At 41.9% G+C, this 19,980-nt stretch overlaps 1 protein-coding gene across 5 annotated transcripts in view; it reads left to right on the forward strand.

Moving 5' to 3' along the window:
• The window catches only part of ODF2L (outer dense fiber of sperm tails 2 like), a 29,882-nt gene extending 13,422 nt beyond the window's left edge, over positions 1-16,460 (forward strand). For 3 of the 5 annotated variants that reach the window (XM_035123836.3, XM_035123837.3, XM_088673849.1), the window contains 10 exons: positions 1,577-1,762; positions 3,720-3,829; positions 4,427-4,562; positions 4,975-5,085; positions 5,779-5,880; positions 7,023-7,181; positions 8,146-8,231; positions 8,311-8,473; positions 13,194-13,319; positions 15,865-16,460. In XM_035123836.3, the coding sequence (XP_034979727.3) occupies positions 1,577-1,762; positions 3,720-3,829; positions 4,427-4,562; positions 4,975-5,085; positions 5,779-5,880; positions 7,023-7,181; positions 8,146-8,231; positions 8,311-8,473; positions 13,194-13,319; positions 15,865-15,993 (1,308 nt within the window). In that variant the 3' untranslated portion in view covers positions 15,994-16,460. The remainder of the gene's footprint in view (positions 1-1,576; positions 1,763-3,719; positions 3,830-4,426; positions 4,563-4,974; positions 5,086-5,778; positions 5,881-7,022; positions 7,182-8,145; positions 8,232-8,310; positions 8,474-13,193; positions 13,320-15,864) is intronic. The other 2 variants (XM_035123838.3, XM_088673850.1) reach the window with 1 other exon arrangement.
• Positions 16,461-19,980: the final 3,520 nt, after the last annotated feature.

Raw genomic sequence — 19,980 nt, forward strand, 5'->3', positions numbered from 1 at the left:
TGTCTTATTTTAGGAGAAACACGGTACCTTTAGCCTTGAAACACGTTGGCGCAGGATTAATAGTGCAACTATATAAAATCTTAAGTGCAGCCAGACTTTAATGTTGGCAGGTCTTTTGAAGAATGTAGAACCGCTTGCTGTAAAAGCTATTTTTTTAACCTATGTTTGTCTACCTTTTTGTGTATGTGTGTATGTTCTGGTCATGCAAGTTGTGGAGCTGAAATGGTGACCTCTTGTGGGAACTTGATAAATAGCACCAGTGTCCTCTAGCAAAAGGCAACTTCCGTTTGCCAGCAAACTTAACCTTTCTAGGTCAGGCCTCCACGACTTCTGGTGTTGCCCTTGTGAACACAGTCAGGGAATCCAGGAGATTGATTGTCCCTTTGGACAATATTTGGCTGCATTCCAGGACGGTGTCTGCCACAGGCAGATTTCACAGATACTAGTAGTATGCCTCTTCAGAGACAGCATCTGCTGGAACACAGACATGCAGCATCACAGAGATGCCAAACATTCAGATACACACTCTTGCACAGGAACACATGTGTAGAGCTACTCACACAATTGACATTTCCACCTACTTGTGACTCCAATGGTGGGCTAAGGGTAAATGCTGCTTTTTTAAAAAAACTCTCAAAAGAGCAATTAGGTGTGGTTTATCTCCAACCTAAACACTGGTGCTTAGTGCTAAGACTGAATATCCTCTCTGAAGGGTAGCCTGAGGGAGCTTTTCTCTCTTGACTAGGAGATACAGCTGCAAGTCTGATGGGCTGCTTAGTGTGTCTCGGTGGGTCAGAAATGACCCCCTGGCCCCAGATTAGCCAACCTGCCATTGCCGTTTAAGTCAGTCTACAGAGTTTGACTGTCACCGAGTACTTCAGGGTTCATGTTTTCGACACTGAATAGAATCTTCAAAATACTTCAGCACATGTTTCAATGTATTTTATATATATAAAAAAGCCTGGTTAAACTACAGTGGTACCTCTACTTACGAATAACTCTACTTATGAATGTTTCTACTTACGAACGAAGCTCCGTCCGACATCTTGGATGCGGTTTAGATAGGATTTTTCCGACTTACGAATTTTTAGATAGGGTTGCTTCGACTTACAATTTTTTTCTCCCAATGCATTCCTATGGGATTCGACTTACAAATTTTTTCGACTTACGGATGTGCGTTCGGAACGCATTAAATTCGTAAGTAGAGGTACCACTGTATTTGAATTAACTTGCATACGTTACTTTAAATCTGTTGCCTTAAATCAGATATCCCCCCCCAAACTCGGCCCTCCAGATGTTTTGGGACTACAACTCCCATCATCCCTAGCAAACAGGACCGGTGGTCAGGGATGATGGGAATTTTAGTCCCAAAACTTCTGGAGGGCTGAGTTTGGGGATTCCCGCCATAAATGCTCCAATGAACCAAATCAATCATCTCTTTTTTGTTTAAACTCCAGTTTAATCTTTTGTACAAACATGCAAGCCCAAACACACACACTGCCCCCCACCCGGCTAACGCCCACCTCGAACTTTTCACGTTTGGAGCAGATAATAATCTTCCTTAATTCTGATGCAGACGGTAGAAAAGAACATTACTGAATGGAAACAGCAAGTCGGAGAATATAAGCAGCAGATTTTAGCTGAAAAGGACAGAAGAAAGGAGAGGCGAAATGGTCTGAAAAAGGCAGCTAGTGTTCAGAAACAAAGAGCGGAGCTTTTGAAAGCAGCTGTGGAGAGCTTAATTTCCAAAATTGGAGAGAAGGTGAGTGATTGGGGAGAGAGCAATGGTTTCAAATTAACAACTAAACCTTGATGTTAATCTCACAAAGTAGGAACATGGGACCTGTGGTCCTCTAGTTGTTGTAGGGTTTCCAACTCCCATCAACCCCAGCCATCTTGGCCAGTGATCAGGGATGATGGGATTTGGAGTCCAACAACATCAAGAGACCTGCAGCTTCCCTATCCCTTTCTGAAAGAATGGCAACAACATCTCGATTTATAATAGCGGGAAGTTTCAGGCGCATGTTTTGCTTTCTGTGTTCATATTAATAAATGTACATGATCAGATAATAGATCAGATAAAAGATTAGGGACAGGAAGCTTCAAGCTGGGGATGAAATGCAGCCTAGCAGGCCTTTCTTCACTCCCTCATCAGCTCTGAATTGTGCTGGTTTTATTGCATTACTAGTTTTATTCCAGATTTAGATGCAGCGCTCTGCCGACCCCTCTACAAGCCTGCTTATTTGGCTGCATGCAGTTCACCACTGCCCATGGCTACCAGCCGACTGCTTTTGTACAGAGCTGCTCTGGTGGCAAGGCATGCTCCAAGTGACCTGATTTAGAAATACTGCTTTAAAATTCCAACTGGAATACTGTGTTCCTTGCAGTCAGTGATGTCATGGGCGCTAGCCAATCAGGTGCCCATAGCAGTTGAAGCGGAAGGAAAGTATCCAAGCAACAGATTGTAACCCCTGTCTACGAATGGCATAGGAGATGTGATCTGGAGTATTTTCTATAACCAAAAAGCTTACAGGCATGTCCTGATATTTCACAGTTGGGAAATGTTTGTATAACACTTTTAAATACAGTTCTTCATTTAGGGAGTTACAGGTAGGTAGCTGTGTTGGTCTGACGTAGTTGAAAAAAAATAAAAAAAATTCCTTCCAGTAGCACCTTAGAGACCAACTAAGTTTGTCATTGGTATGAGCTTTCGTGTGCATCCAAACCTGTTTCAGTGTATCTCGCCAGACTGTCTCGCCAGAGTGGTGCATGCTCTGGTTATCTCCCGCTTGGACTACTGCAATGCGCTCTATGTGGGGCTACCTTTGAAGGTGACCCAGAAACTACAACTAATCCAGAATGCGGCAGCTAGACTGGTGACTGGGAGCGGCTGCCGAGACCACATAACACCAGTCCTGAAAGACCTACATTGGCTCCCAGTACGTTTCCGAGCACAGTTCAAAGTGTTGGTGCTGACCTTTAAAGCCCTAAATGGCCTCGGTCCAGTATACCTGAAGGAGCGTCTCCACCCCCATCATTCTGCCCGGACACTGAGGTCTAGTGCCGAGGGCCTTCTGGCGGTTCCCTCGTTGCGAGAAGCCAAGTTGCAGGGAACCAGGCAGAGGGCCTTCTCGGTGGTGGCGCCCTCCCTGTGGAACGCCCTCCCATCAAATGTCAAAGAAAAAAACAGCTACCAGATTTTTAGAAGACATCTGAAGGCAGCCCTGTTTAGGGAGGCTTTTAATGTTTAATAGATTATTTTATTTCATTTTTCTGTTGGAAGCCGCCCAGAGTGGCTGGGGAAACCCAGCCAGATGGGCGGGGTATAAATAATAAATTCTTATTATATCTGAAGAAGTGTGCATGCACACGAAAGCTCATACCAATGACAAACTTAGTTAGTCTCTAAGGTGCTACTGGAAGGAATTTTTTTATTTTGTCTCATTTAGGGAAACGCTCTTAGCAAGTTTAAAACTTCTGTTTTGCTGGAAAGTTAGTACAACCGCTTAGGTTCCAGCTGATACTTGTGTTTCAGGTTTTGATTGGTGTGTGTTTATGTCGAGATTTCAAGCTTTTAAGTTTTTACATTATTCCATACTACTGCAATACACTTGGAAACTGCTTTGAATGAAAATATCTCCTGTGTCTAGGGAATCGGGAAGAATTAAACAGAAAATGAGTTCTTGTATTACATGGTCTGTGTTTTGTACATTCTCCAGGAAATCCAATTGTCTGAGGTACTTTCAGCTTGTAATGTCTGGAAAAGTCATCACGAGGCAGTGGTAGATGAAAAGGCCAGGTTAGAAGTTCAGGCTGAAACTCTGAAAAAGTAAGTTAATGCTTAATACCTCTTTGCAAATAATCAGTCTCTTTATTAAAAACAAGGAACCAGGCTAATATGGTTGATCTAGGATTTTGCATGTGCTTTTTTTAGTCTGCCCTCCCCAAGTGTTTTTGCTTGACAACCCTTCACTGTTGGAATGGGATGGAGCAATATTTTCATCATCTCCTAGCCTACAGTGTTTTCAGTGCTAGACACGGAGGAAAGGAAACCAAGATCACATTTAACGGTTATGGTTTCTCCTCCCTACAACAACAATAACAACAACAACCAAAAGAAGAAGAATGGGGAACTGTTGCTAGTCAAAGAGCTGCTGAAAAAACACATTCTCTCTCTCTTTTGAATTGTTTTTATTGGGTTTTTCATTTTTATCATAATAATAACAGTTGCCACCCTCCGGACCTTTCATGGAGGAGGCACACAAAGAAGTGTTTATACATGATCAACATTAAACACGTACATCTAAAATTGCTTCTAAGAAGCTGAAAGTAAAGTGGATGTAGTTAAGGCACAATTTAGTTATCATTTAATTAAATAACATTATGCTAAACAATTTATACACAAGTTATGTTTGAAATGTTAAAGGCAGATAGCTGACCATCTGATGGAACTGAGAAGACTTAAAGATGTCGGAAGGAGGTCAACAAATGAGATCCTTGGGAAGCTTAACGCCATCACCTCTGAAAATGAAAAGATTTCACGTGAAAATACTAAATTAAAGGTAAGGTCTGTAGTTATTCCAATTTTAGTTAGGAATTCCACTTTGGGAGAGCACCTTAATCCTTAATTTTAGTTACACATTTCTAGTCTTGCCCGTTGGGGTTAGTATCATAGCAATTTTACTGATGGTTAAATTGAAGCAGAAATATTTTCTTACCTGTTTTCTAAACGCATTCGGAATATTTATACCACTCTTATGTATGAATTACTCAGAAGTAGTTCCTTCGGTGGGACTGAGGTACAGGCAGATCCATTTAGGATTGCGATCGTAGCCTTGTTTTCTGCATGGAAACATCTTGGTGATAATACAGCATATGTAGTTGAGTTTTACATACGCCACACAATTTTTGTTGTTGCAGCATTAATCATTTTTTGGCAGCACAGTATTTATTAAAGATGTTTCCTCTCTGTAGGCATTATTTGCATCTTTGGAAGCGAGCACTGTTTCTGCAGAAGCTGAACTTGTAGACTTACGTGAGGAGGCACAGCAGCAAGAAAATATAATTGAACATTATAAAAATGAGGCAAGTTGATGTCTTTTGCATGCATAGAATTCCACTACCTCTTGCGGAAAACAGCAACATCACCGAAATTCATTCCGCTGGTATATTCCTAGGTCCAAACCAAAATATACTCTGTATACATTCAGAGCAGACACTGAGGTCCAGCTCAGAGGGCCTTCTGGCGGTTCTCTCACTGCAAGAAGTGAGGTTACAGGGAACCAGGCAGAGGGCCTTCTCGGTAGTGGCGCCCGCCCTGTGGAAGAACCTCCCATCAGAGGTCAAGGAAATAAAGAACTATCTGAGTTGTAGAAGACATCTGAAAGCAGCCCTGTTTAGGGAAGTTTTTAATGTTTGATGTTTTGTTCTGGTTTTAGTGTTCTGTTGGGGGGCTCTGAGAGTGGCTGGGAAAACCCAGCCAGATAGGCGGGGTATGTATGTTTGTTTGTTTGTTTGTATGTATAAATAATGATGTTTTATTGCATTATTATTATTATTATTATTATTCTGTTGGGAGCCACCCAGAGTAGCTGGGGAAACCCAGCCAGATGGGCAGGGTAATAATAATAATACTAATACTAATACTAATAATAAATTATTATCATTTTTTGTGTGTGCATATAATAAAATATTTGTGTATATAATTTATAATACTTAATAAAAAATACATAATTTTTAAAAATGCAATGTTCATAGATATTTTAAAAATCGTTCTAGTTGGGAAAATTAGAATTGGAAACTGAGGAACTGAAAACCAGGTATGAGAAGGTCATACATGAAGGCAAAAAACTAATGGATGGCAAAGATTTAGAAATTGCTGTGAGTATTATTATTATTATTATTATTATTATTATTATTATTATTATTATTTTAGTAGTTGAACCCCATACATCTGGCTGGGTTTTTCAGCCCCTCTGGGTGGCTTCCAGTGTGGTAATTATATGTATGGAAGGTGTTTTTTTTAACTTTCCTACAAAAGACTATGCAAGGTTCTCTGATTACAATTTAAACATTACTTAGCTTACTGAACATTACTAAAGCTTACTGAATCATATTTACATGCAAATAGTTATAGAACTAGAGATAGGTCGATAGATAAAGATATATTGACACACACACACACACACACAAGACTGGCTAATATGTACAGACTTATATTTTGAGTCACATAACAGCTTAAAACAACACCTGCTGCTCTCACAGTAAAATTCACTCTATATATCACAGCTTTCCAAACTTTTTATGTTGGTGACAGACTTTTTACACATGCATATTTTCATGACACAGTCATTCAGTTTTGCATCATTTTGTGACACAGTAATTCAGTTTTACTAGCAAACCGGAGGTTAAACTGACCCCTTTCCAGCCCCCCAGGAGGAGCAAGTGAATTGTTCGTGTGACACTGGAGCCGACACACTAATGTGTCATGACACACAGTTTAGAAAGCTCTGCTTTATATACTTTGACACAGCTTTGTTATAATGTTCAAAAACGTTTACCTAAGTGTTTATTGTTCTTCTATTTTTATTTTTACGCCATTGTTTGCATGTCACGTAAACAAAGATATATCTCAATGCCACCGTGTTTAAAACAGTTTAAATGAATAAAATGAATAAAAACTAACAAAAACAAAACCCTCACTCTCCACGGTTGGTAACAGACCTAACTGGGGAAAAAACTGCCTACTGTGGATTTCATCATAAGATTTTATGCTACATTAAGCCTTTTGGGTACACTTCTCCCATATGCAGCCCATATAAAAACATATGCCTCCCACAGCATATTTTGTCTTTGTTCCAATATGTTTTATATTTAGTAGCTTGAATATGGGAGAGTGTGCAAAAATTACTCTCTCTCTTTTCTTTTCTTTTCTTTTCTTTTCTATTCTTTTCTTTTCTATTCTTTTCTTTCTTTCTTTCTTTACTTCTCCTTTCCCCCTCTGACCCAATGTGGCTGCACAGGTGAGGGGCCAGTCGGAGGCTCGCTTGAAGGAGTTAGAACATGCCCGTGATTTACAGAAAGCTGCCGAAGGGAAGCTGCAGAAGTGTCAGGAAAGCCTGCTGGCCTGCCAAAAGAGCTGTGTAGATAAATCCAAAGCCATTAGGGAACTTCAGGCTCAGGTGCTTGGAGGAAAATATTCTTTTTTCCACAAAACATCTAAATGAGCATGCGAGGAAGGCTGGGAAACTCGGCGTTTTGCTTCTTGAGATTTTTATTTCTGAGTAGTTCAGAAAGGGAAACTTTTTGCCTGCTGAGGGCACTCCTGTCACCTCCCTGTTTCCTGCTGCTCAAATGTTCCTTTTGTTGGTGCTTTTCGTGAGATTGGTCTGCTTGATTACTTTGGAAGAGAGGCCAGCGTTCTTTCCGGGCTCAATTTGAAGTGTTGGAACTGACCTTTTCAAGCTGAAAATGACCCAAGTCTATCGAGTATCGGAAACAGCCTCCTCTTGTGCGAACCTGTTCTCGTCTCTTTGCCAACAGGTGGGGATGATGGGAGGGGGGCCTTTGCAGTTTGCGGCACCCCAATTTTAGAACAGTCTCCCAAGAGACTTTGTCAGACTTCCCTGTCTGCTTTTAAGCGAGTCTTTAAGATTGTTTCACTCTGGTGGGCTGCACTCACCTGACTAAATGGCCGTCAGGATGGAGGAGCTTGCAAGGGGTGCTTCAGAAACCAATTCGCTCCAGTGATGGCTGATGCTTAAGGGAGGCGGTTGCTTCAGAGAGCAGTTTTCTAGTCTCTGAAGCACCTCCCACCCTCCTTTTTTTATCCGATTACAACTCCTGTCATTGCCCACCACACTTCAGAAAGTTGCGGGACTGTAGAAGCTTATGCCCTGGGCACATCAGAATGCGCTGGGTGATAATACTCAGCTTTCCTATAAGGGAACTTTGTATGGATGCTGTAACAGGTTTTTGTCATTCATAGTAGAGTCCTTTTTCTTTTCTTTTTTTTGGTTAACATTAATTCAGGGCTTTTGTCATGAATTAGTCCTGGTGATAAGTGATGTGAAGATTTGCAAAGAGCTAGCACCTCGTTTTCAGCCTACAGTTCTGTGGGTTATGTCAGAATCCCTGCTTTTACAGATAGTCGAGAACGACAGTTTCTTGAAACAACTTTCTTTAGAAGAGGAGAATCGCAACATTCGGTTGAAATACGAAGACGTTAAAAGGTAAATGTGCCATTCAGAGTTTCTTTCTTTCTGTCTGTCTGTTGTAACCTTGCACTTACACTTGTACTTGACTTAAAAGAAAACTAGAAGAAACGGAACTGAAGAACAAAGAGCTTGAAAATCAGTCGGCAAGCCAAGAAGAATGCCTTCAGGAAACGGAACTGCAGTTCAAACAGAAACTTGCCAGCTATGATGCGTTAACCAGACAACTGGAAGCTGCTTTGGAAGATGGAAGGAAAAAGGTAGGCCTCGTCTTGAGTGTTTGAGTATATGCATTGTTTTTATCTACCTGTTGTTGTTTATATACAGAATCCCCCCCCCCCCACACACACACACACACGAGTCAGTTGCTTCTCTTCTCAAAACTCCATGGAGCACACTATTTCTGTGAGGGACTCTCTCCAGGCCACTCAACCCCTTCCTATGCCGCACCTTTCACTGACTCTGCACCTTCCTCAACTGCTTTTGCCTGGCTGGAATGTGTCATTGAAGTGTGGTGAAAGAGGATAGAGAGGTGTTAGCCTGCAGTGTGTCAGCCTCTGGCTTTTGCCTGGCTGGGGAGTAGCCTACTGCAGAAAAGAAATCATATCTGTTGCCCCACTGACTTTTGCCTCTGGCCCCACCTGCGTCTGGCATGCAGCCCCCCCAAAAAAGGTAGGCTAAGACATATAAAAACATTTTGAAAATGCCAAACATTAACTAATTATTTAACCATATTTTTCAATGCATAGGACACCCCCATGTATCAGATGATCCCTATGGTTATTATTTTTTTACCCAAAATTAAGAAAACAAAACCCTGAAATAGAAATGAGCTTTTCGGGGGGCAATCGTCTGTTGCTGAAGGGGAACCCAGGGGTAGGAGGCTTCCGAGCAGGATGCCAAGGCAGAGCCCATTTCGAGCAAACAGCCGAGGAAGGTGGGGAGCAGGGCGGGGGGGGGGGTTATGGGGAAAGAGAAAAGGAAAGAAGGGTGAAGAGAGGTAGCCAAGGCAGCTCTTGGCAGTGGCTGCTCTCGCTCCAGTGGTTGAGCCGGCAGGGGCTGCAGAAGGCAATCCAGTCACCAGCTGGAAGGGGGAGGAGAAAGGGGACAGTGGCAGGAGAGACTGCCTCGGCCTGGCCAAGCCAAAATCCCGGACATTTGCTTAAATAAGAAAAAATCCCCACCCCAAATGCCCATGTCCCATGTATAAAACGACCCCCAATTTGTTACTAAATGTTTAAAGCAGAAAAAACCTTGTCTTATACCTGAAAAAATACAGTAATTAGTCGAAAAGTGCCCTTGATTTATTGGGCAGCTATGTGTGGGCAGCAGAATGTGGGACGCGAGCGGCGTTGTGGTCTAAACCACTGAGCCTCTTGGGCTTGCCAATCAGAAGGTTGGCGGTTCAAATCCCTGCAACAGGATGAGCTCCCATTGCTCTATCCCAGCTCCTGCCAACCTAGCAGTTCAAAAGCACGCCAGTGCAAGTAGATAAATACCTATTCCTGCAGCAGGAAGGTAAACAGCATTTCCGTGTGCTCTGGCTTCCGTCATAGTGTCCTGTTCCACCAGAAGCGGTTTAGTCATGCTGGCCACATGACCCTGAAAAGCTGCCTACGGACAAACGCAGGCTCCCTCGGCCTGAAGCAAGATGAGCGCCACAACCCCGTAGTCACCTTTGACTGGACTCAGCCATCCAGAGGTCCTTCACCTTACTTTTTTATGCATGCACAAGTATATGTGTGTGTGTGTACAAACACATGCAAGTACAGTGGTACCTCTACTTACGAATTTAATGCGTTCCGAACGCACATTTGTAAGTAGAAAAAATTTGCAAGTCGAATCCCGTAGGAATGCATTGGGAGAAAAAATTCATAAGTAGAAGCAACCCTATCTAAAAATTCGTAAGTAGAAAAAATCCAAGATGGCGGACAGAGCTCTATTCGTAAGTAGAAACATTCGTAAGTAGAGTTATTCGTAAGTAGATGTTTAAAAAAGTACTTGTTAAAAATGCAGGTGGCAAGCTTTCTCTCACACTGGTTGGAACGCTTCTTCCAAGGTGATGTCTGCTACGACACATGTGCAGGTTGTCAATACCCACAAGTATTGTTGGACTCCCATCTTCCATTGGTCCCAGCCAGCTTGACCAATAGTCAAAGATAATGGGAGATGGAGCCCAAGAGCCTACATGGCTACCTGTCCCCTGTCTCAAAAGTCAAAGAAATTATGTTTCCCACCGTTAGGCAAATTTAATCGCTCAATTAATTGGCTAGCAGCATAATCTTGTATCGACGTCTACTTGAAAGTCAGTCCCATTTAGTCCAATGAGGGTTATTCCCCAGAAAGTAGATATAGGATTGCACCTTAAAACTCATAGGATGAATTAATTTGAAGATTTCTCTAATAGGGCGACCACTCCCTAGAAGTCGCACCTTTTATTTCCTCTAGACTTAGATTGGTGGACCAGTGGCTGGGTCAGATCCCAGAAAAGGATTAAAGGAAATGCTTTTTGGATCACAGAGTATTGTGTGAGAATAGTGAATCTCCTAATCCAGAATAGTTCCTCCTTTTGTGCAAATGCTAATTCTCAAAAAACTTTTTATGACTCGCTAGAAGTCATACTTCACAGCCTGAGTCCCGTCCCGTCCCCCCCCATGAGACATTGTGGCACTGCAGTACAAGAAGTTTTTGGGTATCTCTTGAAGGATTTGAGGAACAGCACTAATGTATTTTCTCCTTCCACTCATTAATCTTTGGAATCAAGCCACTAATGACTCTTTGGTGAGGGGAAAAGGTACTCTATACATGCCCCAAAGCATTCTTTTTGTATGACTGTTTACATATTCCAGGGTGAACACTGACATTGAAAATTGATTCCAGACCTTAGTTCTGACTTAAATTATGCACCGGGGTGGGGGTGGGGGGGAACCCACCTTGAACTAATCTATAACTTAGGCTGGTTTCATACATTGATTAATGGCACTCCTGCCCCATGAAAATGAAAATGTGTGGGTGAAGCGGTCTCCCGTGGGGTTCAGGTAGTTTTTAGAGTGGTGCAGTTAAAATTACCTGAACCACATGTGGACGAGATCTTTAGACAAATGCCTCTTATGTGAAGCAGAAGTTCTCTTTGCAACTTGTATTTGCCACCCCACCGTTGGTGTTTTCAAACACTAGCAAATGTATGCAGTTTTCAGTATGCATTTTAACCCAAAATACGCATTTCGGTGTATCATCATTCTTTTTAACCATTCTTTTTAACATTGCAAAATCTGGAGAAATGTGAAAACTGAAAGATAACAATTCTTAATTCCCATAGGAGTCCAGGAAGTGCAAATTAGGTCCTTTTGTTTAAAAATGCAAACCAAGCAAAACTGAGCATTCCTAATAAGGACATCACCTTTCCCCCATTATAAAGCTTTCTAGAGGTTTTTTTTCCTGTGCCACTCTCTCTACTTACATTTGGAATAGGCATCCTTTTGTAATGTGTGTAATGTGTGGCTAAGCATTCTGGCAAGTCAGGCATGCGTTTGTCCAGAAATATCAGCCCAGTCACTGTTGTTCAGAGGCTTGGGACATTCTTATCTAAGTGGTCCCCATGTTGGAGGCACCTCCTGCGGACATTTTTTAATTACTTGGGAAGAGTCTCAGATGAAAAGCTCGCTGACCGGGAAGACTCCTATAATATAGCACACCAACCCCAGCCAGCGTGGTTAATTATCAAGGAAGATGGGGAGTTGTAGTTCAAAATATCTGGAAAACTCCTGATTGGGGGAGGCTGGTGCAACAGATACCAGAGTCCCATATACAGTGGTGCCTTGACTTATGAATTTAATCCGTTCCAAAGGCACCTTCGTAAGTCGAAAAATTCGTAAGCCGAAAAACGCCATTGGAAACACGATTTCCCATAGGAATGCATTGGAAACGGAAAAATTCGTAAGTTGAAAAATCCCTATCTAAAACCGCCGTGGTTTTATTTTTGGATGTCGAGACATTCGTAAGCGCGCGGCCATTACCCCCATTTGTAAGTCGAAAAATTCGGTTGTCGAGTCGTTCATAAGTCGAGGTACCACTGTACAAAAACTTTTAAAGGTTAACACCAGCATTTTAAATTGAACCCCAAAATGGACTGGGAGCTATTGAAGGTTTCAGATCCTGCCACTCAGTCCGGGTTAAAAATCCAGTATAAATCCATTTAAAGCCCTAAACGGCCTCGGCCCAGTATACCTGAAGGAGTGTCTCCACCCCCATCGTTATGCCTGGACACTGAGGTCCAGTACCAAGGGCCTTCTGGTGGTTCCCTCGCTGCGAGAAGCCAAGTTACAGGGAACCAGGCAGGGGGCCTTCTCGGTGGTGGCGTCCGCCCTGTGGAACGCCCTCCCATCAGATGTCAAAGAGAAAAACAGCTACCTGATTTTTAGAAGACATCTGAAGGCAGCCCTGTTTAGGGAGGCTTTTAATGTTTAATAGATTATTTTATTTCATTTTTCTGTTGGAAGCTGCCCAGAGTGGCTGGGGAAACCCAGCCAGATGGGTGGGGTATAAGTAATAAATTATTATTATATTATTATATTCTGAAATGGTTGCAGTTTCTAGCCTGGCTAGAAGGGCATCCAACCTGAAAGTTACCAGGGCATAGATAATTTAGATTTGAATGAGGAAAAAGCATAAAGCCAGTAGCACAAATGTGGCATTCAGTAAAGGTGAGATAATTTGGCAATGTTCATGTAATACTTAAACTATCAATGTTCCTCTTGATTAAAAAAATAAGATCATTATCCTGCAATTTTTATCTATGCTCTGTTGATCGGTAAACGTGATCTTTCCCTATCAGTCTTCCTTTATCGTTTTCTCATGAAACACATTTCATCTTAAATTAAAATCTCACTGCTGTTAACATTTGGTATTGCAACTTGAAAGGTAAGGGTTTTGAATATTACGCTTAGATGGACATATAGGTTTGACTCTTTGTTGTCACAGTTAAAAGAGGAGGTGGAAAAAATCGCTTCTAAGGAGCAAGCCTTTCAAATGAAAATATTGGACCTAGAGAATCAGTTAAGACGGAAGAAAGAAGAGCAGAGGCACTTGTCTAGAAGACTGGATGCTGTGAGTAGACTCCCATTCCCTCAATAATTTTGTTCTGTGTAGTTCCAGGTTATCTAGGGCGGGGCTAAAACAGCCCAGGTCCCAAGCTGGCCCCACTCTGTCACATGATGCACCGCTGTCACATGACGCACCAGCTCCAGGCTGCCCCTGCCCCTTCTACCCTAGCTGGTATGCTCTGCAGGGATGCAAGTGAAAACTGTGGCTCTGCCACTGAAGGCTAGGTTTGCACCCTCAAAAGGTTTTGTTTTTGCCAGTTTTTGAGTCAGCAGCAGAAGGAACTCCTTGCAAATCTGTTGTTGGAGAAATCCTCTGTATGTATGAGTATGCGCAAACCCACGAGGAATTGCCTGCTTGGGACAGCTCATTTACAGCAGTGGAAAGAAAACTACTCAACAATATTTGTACACTTAGCTTGTCTTCTACTGCCGATGGTTTGGGAAGTTCCAGCAGGGAAGCCATATGAGCCTGTTAACCACAAGCACAGACACAGGGCCTGTAGCACCCTAAAAACCATCAGATTTGCCTTGCGGCATCAGCTTCACGAAGCAAACAGAATGTTACACTGCAGTAACATCTGTTAGCCTTTACAAACATAGGAAGCTGCCTTTGTACCAAGTCAGACTTAGTCCATGTACCTCAGTATTGTCTTCTGCATGCAAAGCCTGTTCTCTACCACTAAGGAACTCTCTCTCTGTGTGTGTGTTGTGTGTTTGGAGTATACAGTGGTACCTCGGTTTATGAACACAATTGGTTCCGGAAGTCTGTTCATAAACTGAAGTGTTCATAAACTGAAGCAAATTTTCCAATTGAAAGTAATGGAAAGTGGATTAATCCGTTCCAGACGGGTCCGCGGAGTACTCAACCTGAAGCGTACTTAACCCGAAGCATGGGTGTAATTGGTTCCGGAAGGCTGTTCATAAACTGAAGCGTTCATAAACTGAAGCGAACTTTCCCATTGAAAGTAATGGAAAGTGAATTAATCTGTTCCAGATGGGTCCGCGGCATTCGTAAACCGAAAATTCGTAAACAGAGGTTCCACTGTATATAATTTCTCTCTCCCCCCCCCCCCAGCTATTGAAGGGATCAGTAGCTTCCCCCATTCGCCGACCTTTAATTTTAGTTTTGTTAACTGCTTCCAAGCATCCCACTGGGACGCATGGTAGATAGGAATCGTAGGCTGCAGGATAATTCTTTCTCCAGCAGAATTCCCTTCCTTTCCACATTTCAAGACTGGTGTATTACATTTTAAGCATTTTCCACTTCAAATTTTACTTAGGCTGACAGTTCAGAATAAATAGAAAAGCAATAATATTCATGCATAAGTAGAGTGCCATTGAGTTAACACAGAACATATTCTTAATTCATCTCACATCCATGCAGACACACAACGTGTACATATATATATTTATTTTGGGAATACATTATGAAAAAGGGAAATACAGAACAGATTGTTGAAGTAATTTGCTGGGAGTAGGGTTGAATTGTAAATAGTTACTAACAAGGCCCAGAACTGCTTAACCATGTATGATTGTTAGAGGGTATCACAATAAAATAAAATAAAATAAGAAACCGAAGTCCCAAGAAAGCAATTTGTTTGATCGCTTTTAACCAGAAGTGATTACTACACATAAAAATAATGTGCAGCCCTTACAAATTCTGGGACAGTTTTGACATTTATTCTAACCACATGTATTTTTAAAGATTATGTTCTAGTAAACATAAAAGCAAATCCTAAGAATCCCATGTAGATTTTATGGGGCTGGTGAATTATGAATGGATCCAGTAAAAGTACTATCAATCATTTTGTTTTAACAAGTACCTATGGTACCAAAAACATAATTTAAATTGGTTACAGGTGCAGTGGTTTTTTTGTGTTTTTTGTTTAAAAGAGTAACATGACTTCTGGGATTGTAGTGGATGGATGATAAGGCCACTGTTGGCTTTTCATGAAAAGTTAGGTTGAACCTTTAGGATAAGCTCGTGGTGCGACTCTTTAGCCATGTTTTCAAGTGGAAAGTTGGTTTAGAGATCAAGGTTATTTGGGCTCCCCGGTGAAAATAAGTTGGGTCTCTTGCTTGAGAGAAAATATGTTAAGAGTTTTGGAACACCAGGTGCGTTTTTCAAGTATCCGTTTTGAACTGATAAATAATAACCATAAGAATAATCTGTCTTAATTGGTGTCGATCATTCCTTCTCTTTCTGATACTCAGGTGCGAGTGCCAATGCTTATGTAAGTAAGATGGCACCATTTGAGCACAAGGCAGAGATTTTAGAAGCGCAAGAGAAGCCCTGACATTTGTAGTGAAAAAAAACATTTAAGGGAGGAAGAAGTCTAAAAACAGTCCACAGAGCATGGAATACTACCTGCAAGAAGGAGCACAGGGAGGCAGAAACCAGATGCGAGGGGAAAAGAATTGGAGACTCCAAGCAGAGAACATGCTGATTCTCTGGGATAGTAGATGGATTGGCGTTCCAACATTTTGTTGTAGGCCTCACTTGAGTTTACTGATACAGTTTCTTTTGTTTTTTTCCCCTTCTCCCTCAGAGAGAGAAACATCGTCAAATGTCCTTGAAGGAGTTGGAACACAGCCTTCAAAGATCAGAAAACCAGAACCAGAGTATCCAGAATTATGTGAAGTTTCTGAAAACATCCTACGTAACCATGTTCGGTTGAAGTTTCTCGTTTCAGCAAGTATCTCTTGGGGGGGGGGGGTGGCGGCCAAGTAAACCATGGCAAAGCAAGACTTGAGCACAACACCAGACCATAGTTATTGCAAAAGAAAGCCACGATGGGTAAACCAGCACCAGGCGTTCAAACAATCCATAGTAAATCATGGCTTAGTAAATGAAGCCACAGTTTCAAAAAATCCTTTGGATTGTTTTGTTTTTTTACCCCCACCACCCCCCAAAAAAATCATTTGCAAAATCAGTTACAACTAAGAAAACAGGGACTAGTAGAAATGTGAATGTAGAGTATACTTGTGCTATACTACTACTACTTTTTTTTGCTGGAATTGTTTTTTAAGGACTCAACACTTGATAATTATCTTGGTTTCACTAAGTTTTCTTGGTTTATTAACTATGAAAAGTCAGCACTGACTTTGGTTTTACATTTAATTTATAATAAAAATTTGAACATTTTCCTTGCTTTATTTTTCATACCTGCTATCCTCCTCTCTCCCCCCCCACTTCTTTCATTCTACTCTGACACAGGGATGCTTCTCACATCACTCCTTCCCTAAACCAAAACAGCCTTGCCCCCTGATGCTGATCACTGTATATGGCCTTTGTGGCTCAGCGCCCCTGCTCCATGTCTGCCCTCGCCTCCTCTTTGCCTCTCACCCAGTCCTCCACTCACCCCAAAGGAAGGTTGGGATTCCTCCACCCCAACACTTTGAAGACACACACCAACCTAGTTCACAGCTGGGCTGCCAAGGAGAGAAAGCACATGAAACACTATTCATAGTTGTGCTTTAGTGGCACTTGCAAATGGTGGCCATTTCGCTGTTCACCCTTGGCTCCAGATCATTTATGGACACTTCACATCAAGATTTCCATTGGGCTTAATACAGATCCAAATATCACTTAACGCCTCTCACCCAGCTGTTGAACATCATCCCATTATTATTATTATTATTATTATTATTATTATTATTATTATTATTACATACATACATACCCCGCTTATCTGGCTGGGTTTCCCTAGCCACACTGGGTGGCTCCCAACAGAACACTAAAAACAGAATAAAACATCAAACATTAAAAACTTCCCTAAACAGGGCTGCCTTCAGATGTCTTCTAAAAGTCAGACAGTTGTTTATTTCCTTGACATCTGATGGTAGGGAGTTCCACAGGGCAGGTACTACTACTGAGAAGGCCCTCTGCCTGGTTCCCTGCAACCTCACTTCTCGCTGTGAGGGAGCCGCCAGAAGGCCCTTGGACCTCAGTGTCTGGGCTGAAAAATGGGGGTGGAGATGCTTCTTCAGGTATACTGGGCTGAGGCCGTTTAGAGCAGGCATCACCAAACTGCGGCCCTCTAGGTGTTTTGGCCTACAACTCCCATGATCCCTAGCTAACAGGACCAGTGGTCGGGGAAGATGGGAATTGTAGTCCAAAACATCTGGAGGGCCGAAGTTTGGGGATGCCTGGTTTAGGGCTTTAAAGGTCAGCACCAACACTTTGAATTGTGCTCGGAAACATCCTGGGAGCCAATGTAGGTCTTTCAGGACCGGTGTTATATGGTCTTGGTGGCCGCTCCCAGTCACCAGGCATACTTTGTAGGTAACTGTATTTCTGCTGATATAGCTTCATACAGAAACCAGACATTACTTTTTATCTTCCCACATTGCTCTTCACAAGACCGCAGAGTAGTCACATAACTTCTTTAAAGGAAAGCCAGAAGCTATCGACCCCGTTCTCTTGTGTGGGCATCTTTCCGGTCGATGCCTTGACCAGGACTGACTCATCACGTTTACATGAGACATTCACTTGGCCAGTTGAGACATTTCTTCACTTTTCATTTTGATCAGTGGCTCATATTGTACCTCTGCCATCTTCACTGGCAGCACATAAGATTATATGTTGATGGAGAGCAAGGTGCAGCTATTAACACTGAAAATGGTGCCAAGGTTTTAGGTTTACAGCCCTATAAACGCCAAGGAATGAAACAAATGTCATGAGCTGATTTTGCTAATTGTTTTTATTGCTCTTACCTAAGCTGCTCCAAGAACTAAATGCTAAAAATGAAGAAATAACAGAACAACAGGGGCCCTTGTAAATTGCTAGAAAATTGAGGCCAAGCTGGATAGGTTGTTAAATGTGTATTTGTGTTTATTTTGCATGTTTTTTTTCTTTTTAAATGCAAACAGCTGCTGGGGAGGGAGCTGATAATTATTATGAGTTTAGCAGGCAAAGGAAGGGGAGTTCGATCCTTCCCTCTTCTGCTCTTCTGTCAAAAATCAAAAATGGCTCATTTCAAATTGCTGTTTGTATTGGAAGGAAAACTCCCCCATTGCAGCTAACCACCAGAGGGAGCTGCTGCGCTGCTCTCTGCTGCAGTCTAATAATTTAGCGGGTGTCAGGTGACACAACGGACCAATAGGGTTTCAGCTGTTCCCTCCAATTTCAGTCCGCAAAAGTTTTATTTTGCAGAAAAGGTGCAACAACCCAAACTTAAATAAACCAGGCAGAAGAACAGTGTGGTGTAAATATGCAGGCTAGAGTGGCCGCATCCTTCAGATTCAGTAGCCACAAGGATTTCCCTAAGTCTTACCACAAGGCTCAATGAAAGTTAATAAATCTCTGCCGTTTCATCCTCCTTCCAGATTGAGTTCCCCGGGAGCGGACAGGAAAGCGTCTCAAATGAGTCCCAAAGTTAACATCGGGTCAGCCAGACCCGTTTCACCTGTTCCCTTTTGCAGAACAAAAGGAAACAAAATACAGTTACAAGAACACAGAATGCAGTGATCAGAAACAATTAAAAGGCAGGGGGAACTTTTCCTTCTGGCCCAGGGGAGAATGAAACTCTAATAAAAGCAGCAAGACCCTGGGGTTTGTTTAAAGCACTAGTTTGATTATACAAGGGCAAACAAAATGATCTTTACGTGGTGCCAAAAAGACCTCAAGGGAGGATATTCAATCACCTGGGTATTCAGTCATCAAGGAGGCAACCTGCCTCACAATTTATGTGAGAGTTTCTAAATATTTAAGGTCCAAGCCTGAATGTCTTCTGGAAGTGGGAGGCCTATGTGTTCAAGCTGTCTTTTACGACTTGGGGATTTAACTAGGAAAAGATAATGAACTTCTTATTAATTTTGATCAAATAAAGAGTATTGTGCTGGGAGAAGGAGGTTGCTTCTGTCACCTAATCTAAGACTTTCTTTTTTTTTCTTTTTTTGAAAGCTAAGTTATTCAGCTCTGTGTTGTGTTCTTTATCACTTCCAAATGGTTAAAGTTGGTAAAAAGATTTTAATGCTAAGTCAAGACATTGAATTTCATCCTCTGCCTGCGCTGTTATAATGAAATGAAACACCTCCTGTGTGAACAAAGCAACACAAGGAGAGGTTTTTTCCATTATTTTGCATTAACAGTGGCTGGCATGTTCTGTGCTTTGAAAAGTACCTTTTAGTTGGCCTTTTTACCGTCAAATGGGCATCCCTACCTGTATCTTTCATGAAAGATGCACTTATTGACTGATAGGTAAATGACCCCTTCTTTTACCCTTCTGTTGACTCCCACAGCAACAGAAATCAGGAACATTCAAATTTTTACAGCAGCGGATGGCAATCTTGATACAGTTGTGAGCGACGTAGATGGAAAACAAAATCGAGACACTATTATCTTAGCACGTAAATGATTTTCATTGCCTTCTTTTTCCAACAAAAAAAGTACAGCCATTTTCTCTCTCTGAGATCAAATGGATCCTTCATGTTAGACCTACAGCACTCACTGTATTTTGTTCTTGTTTTGTGAAAGATGGATCCTGTAGCTCTTTTAACACAGCAAAGTATTTCTTAAACATTCAAAAGGCTCTTAAACTAACTGCTTGAAGGGGGCATAATCTCTGGGGGGAAAGACTGGCCTGAATAGATGGAAATTAGCATTTGGCCTAGCGTTGGGTTCTATTAGGGTTGTTCAATGAAAATTGCTTATTAATGATTAC

This window comes from Zootoca vivipara, chromosome 7, assembly GCF_965207765.1.
Source record: "Zootoca vivipara chromosome 7, rZooViv2.hap1.1, whole genome shotgun sequence".
Lineage (NCBI taxonomy): Eukaryota > Metazoa > Chordata > Lepidosauria > Squamata > Lacertidae > Zootoca > Zootoca vivipara.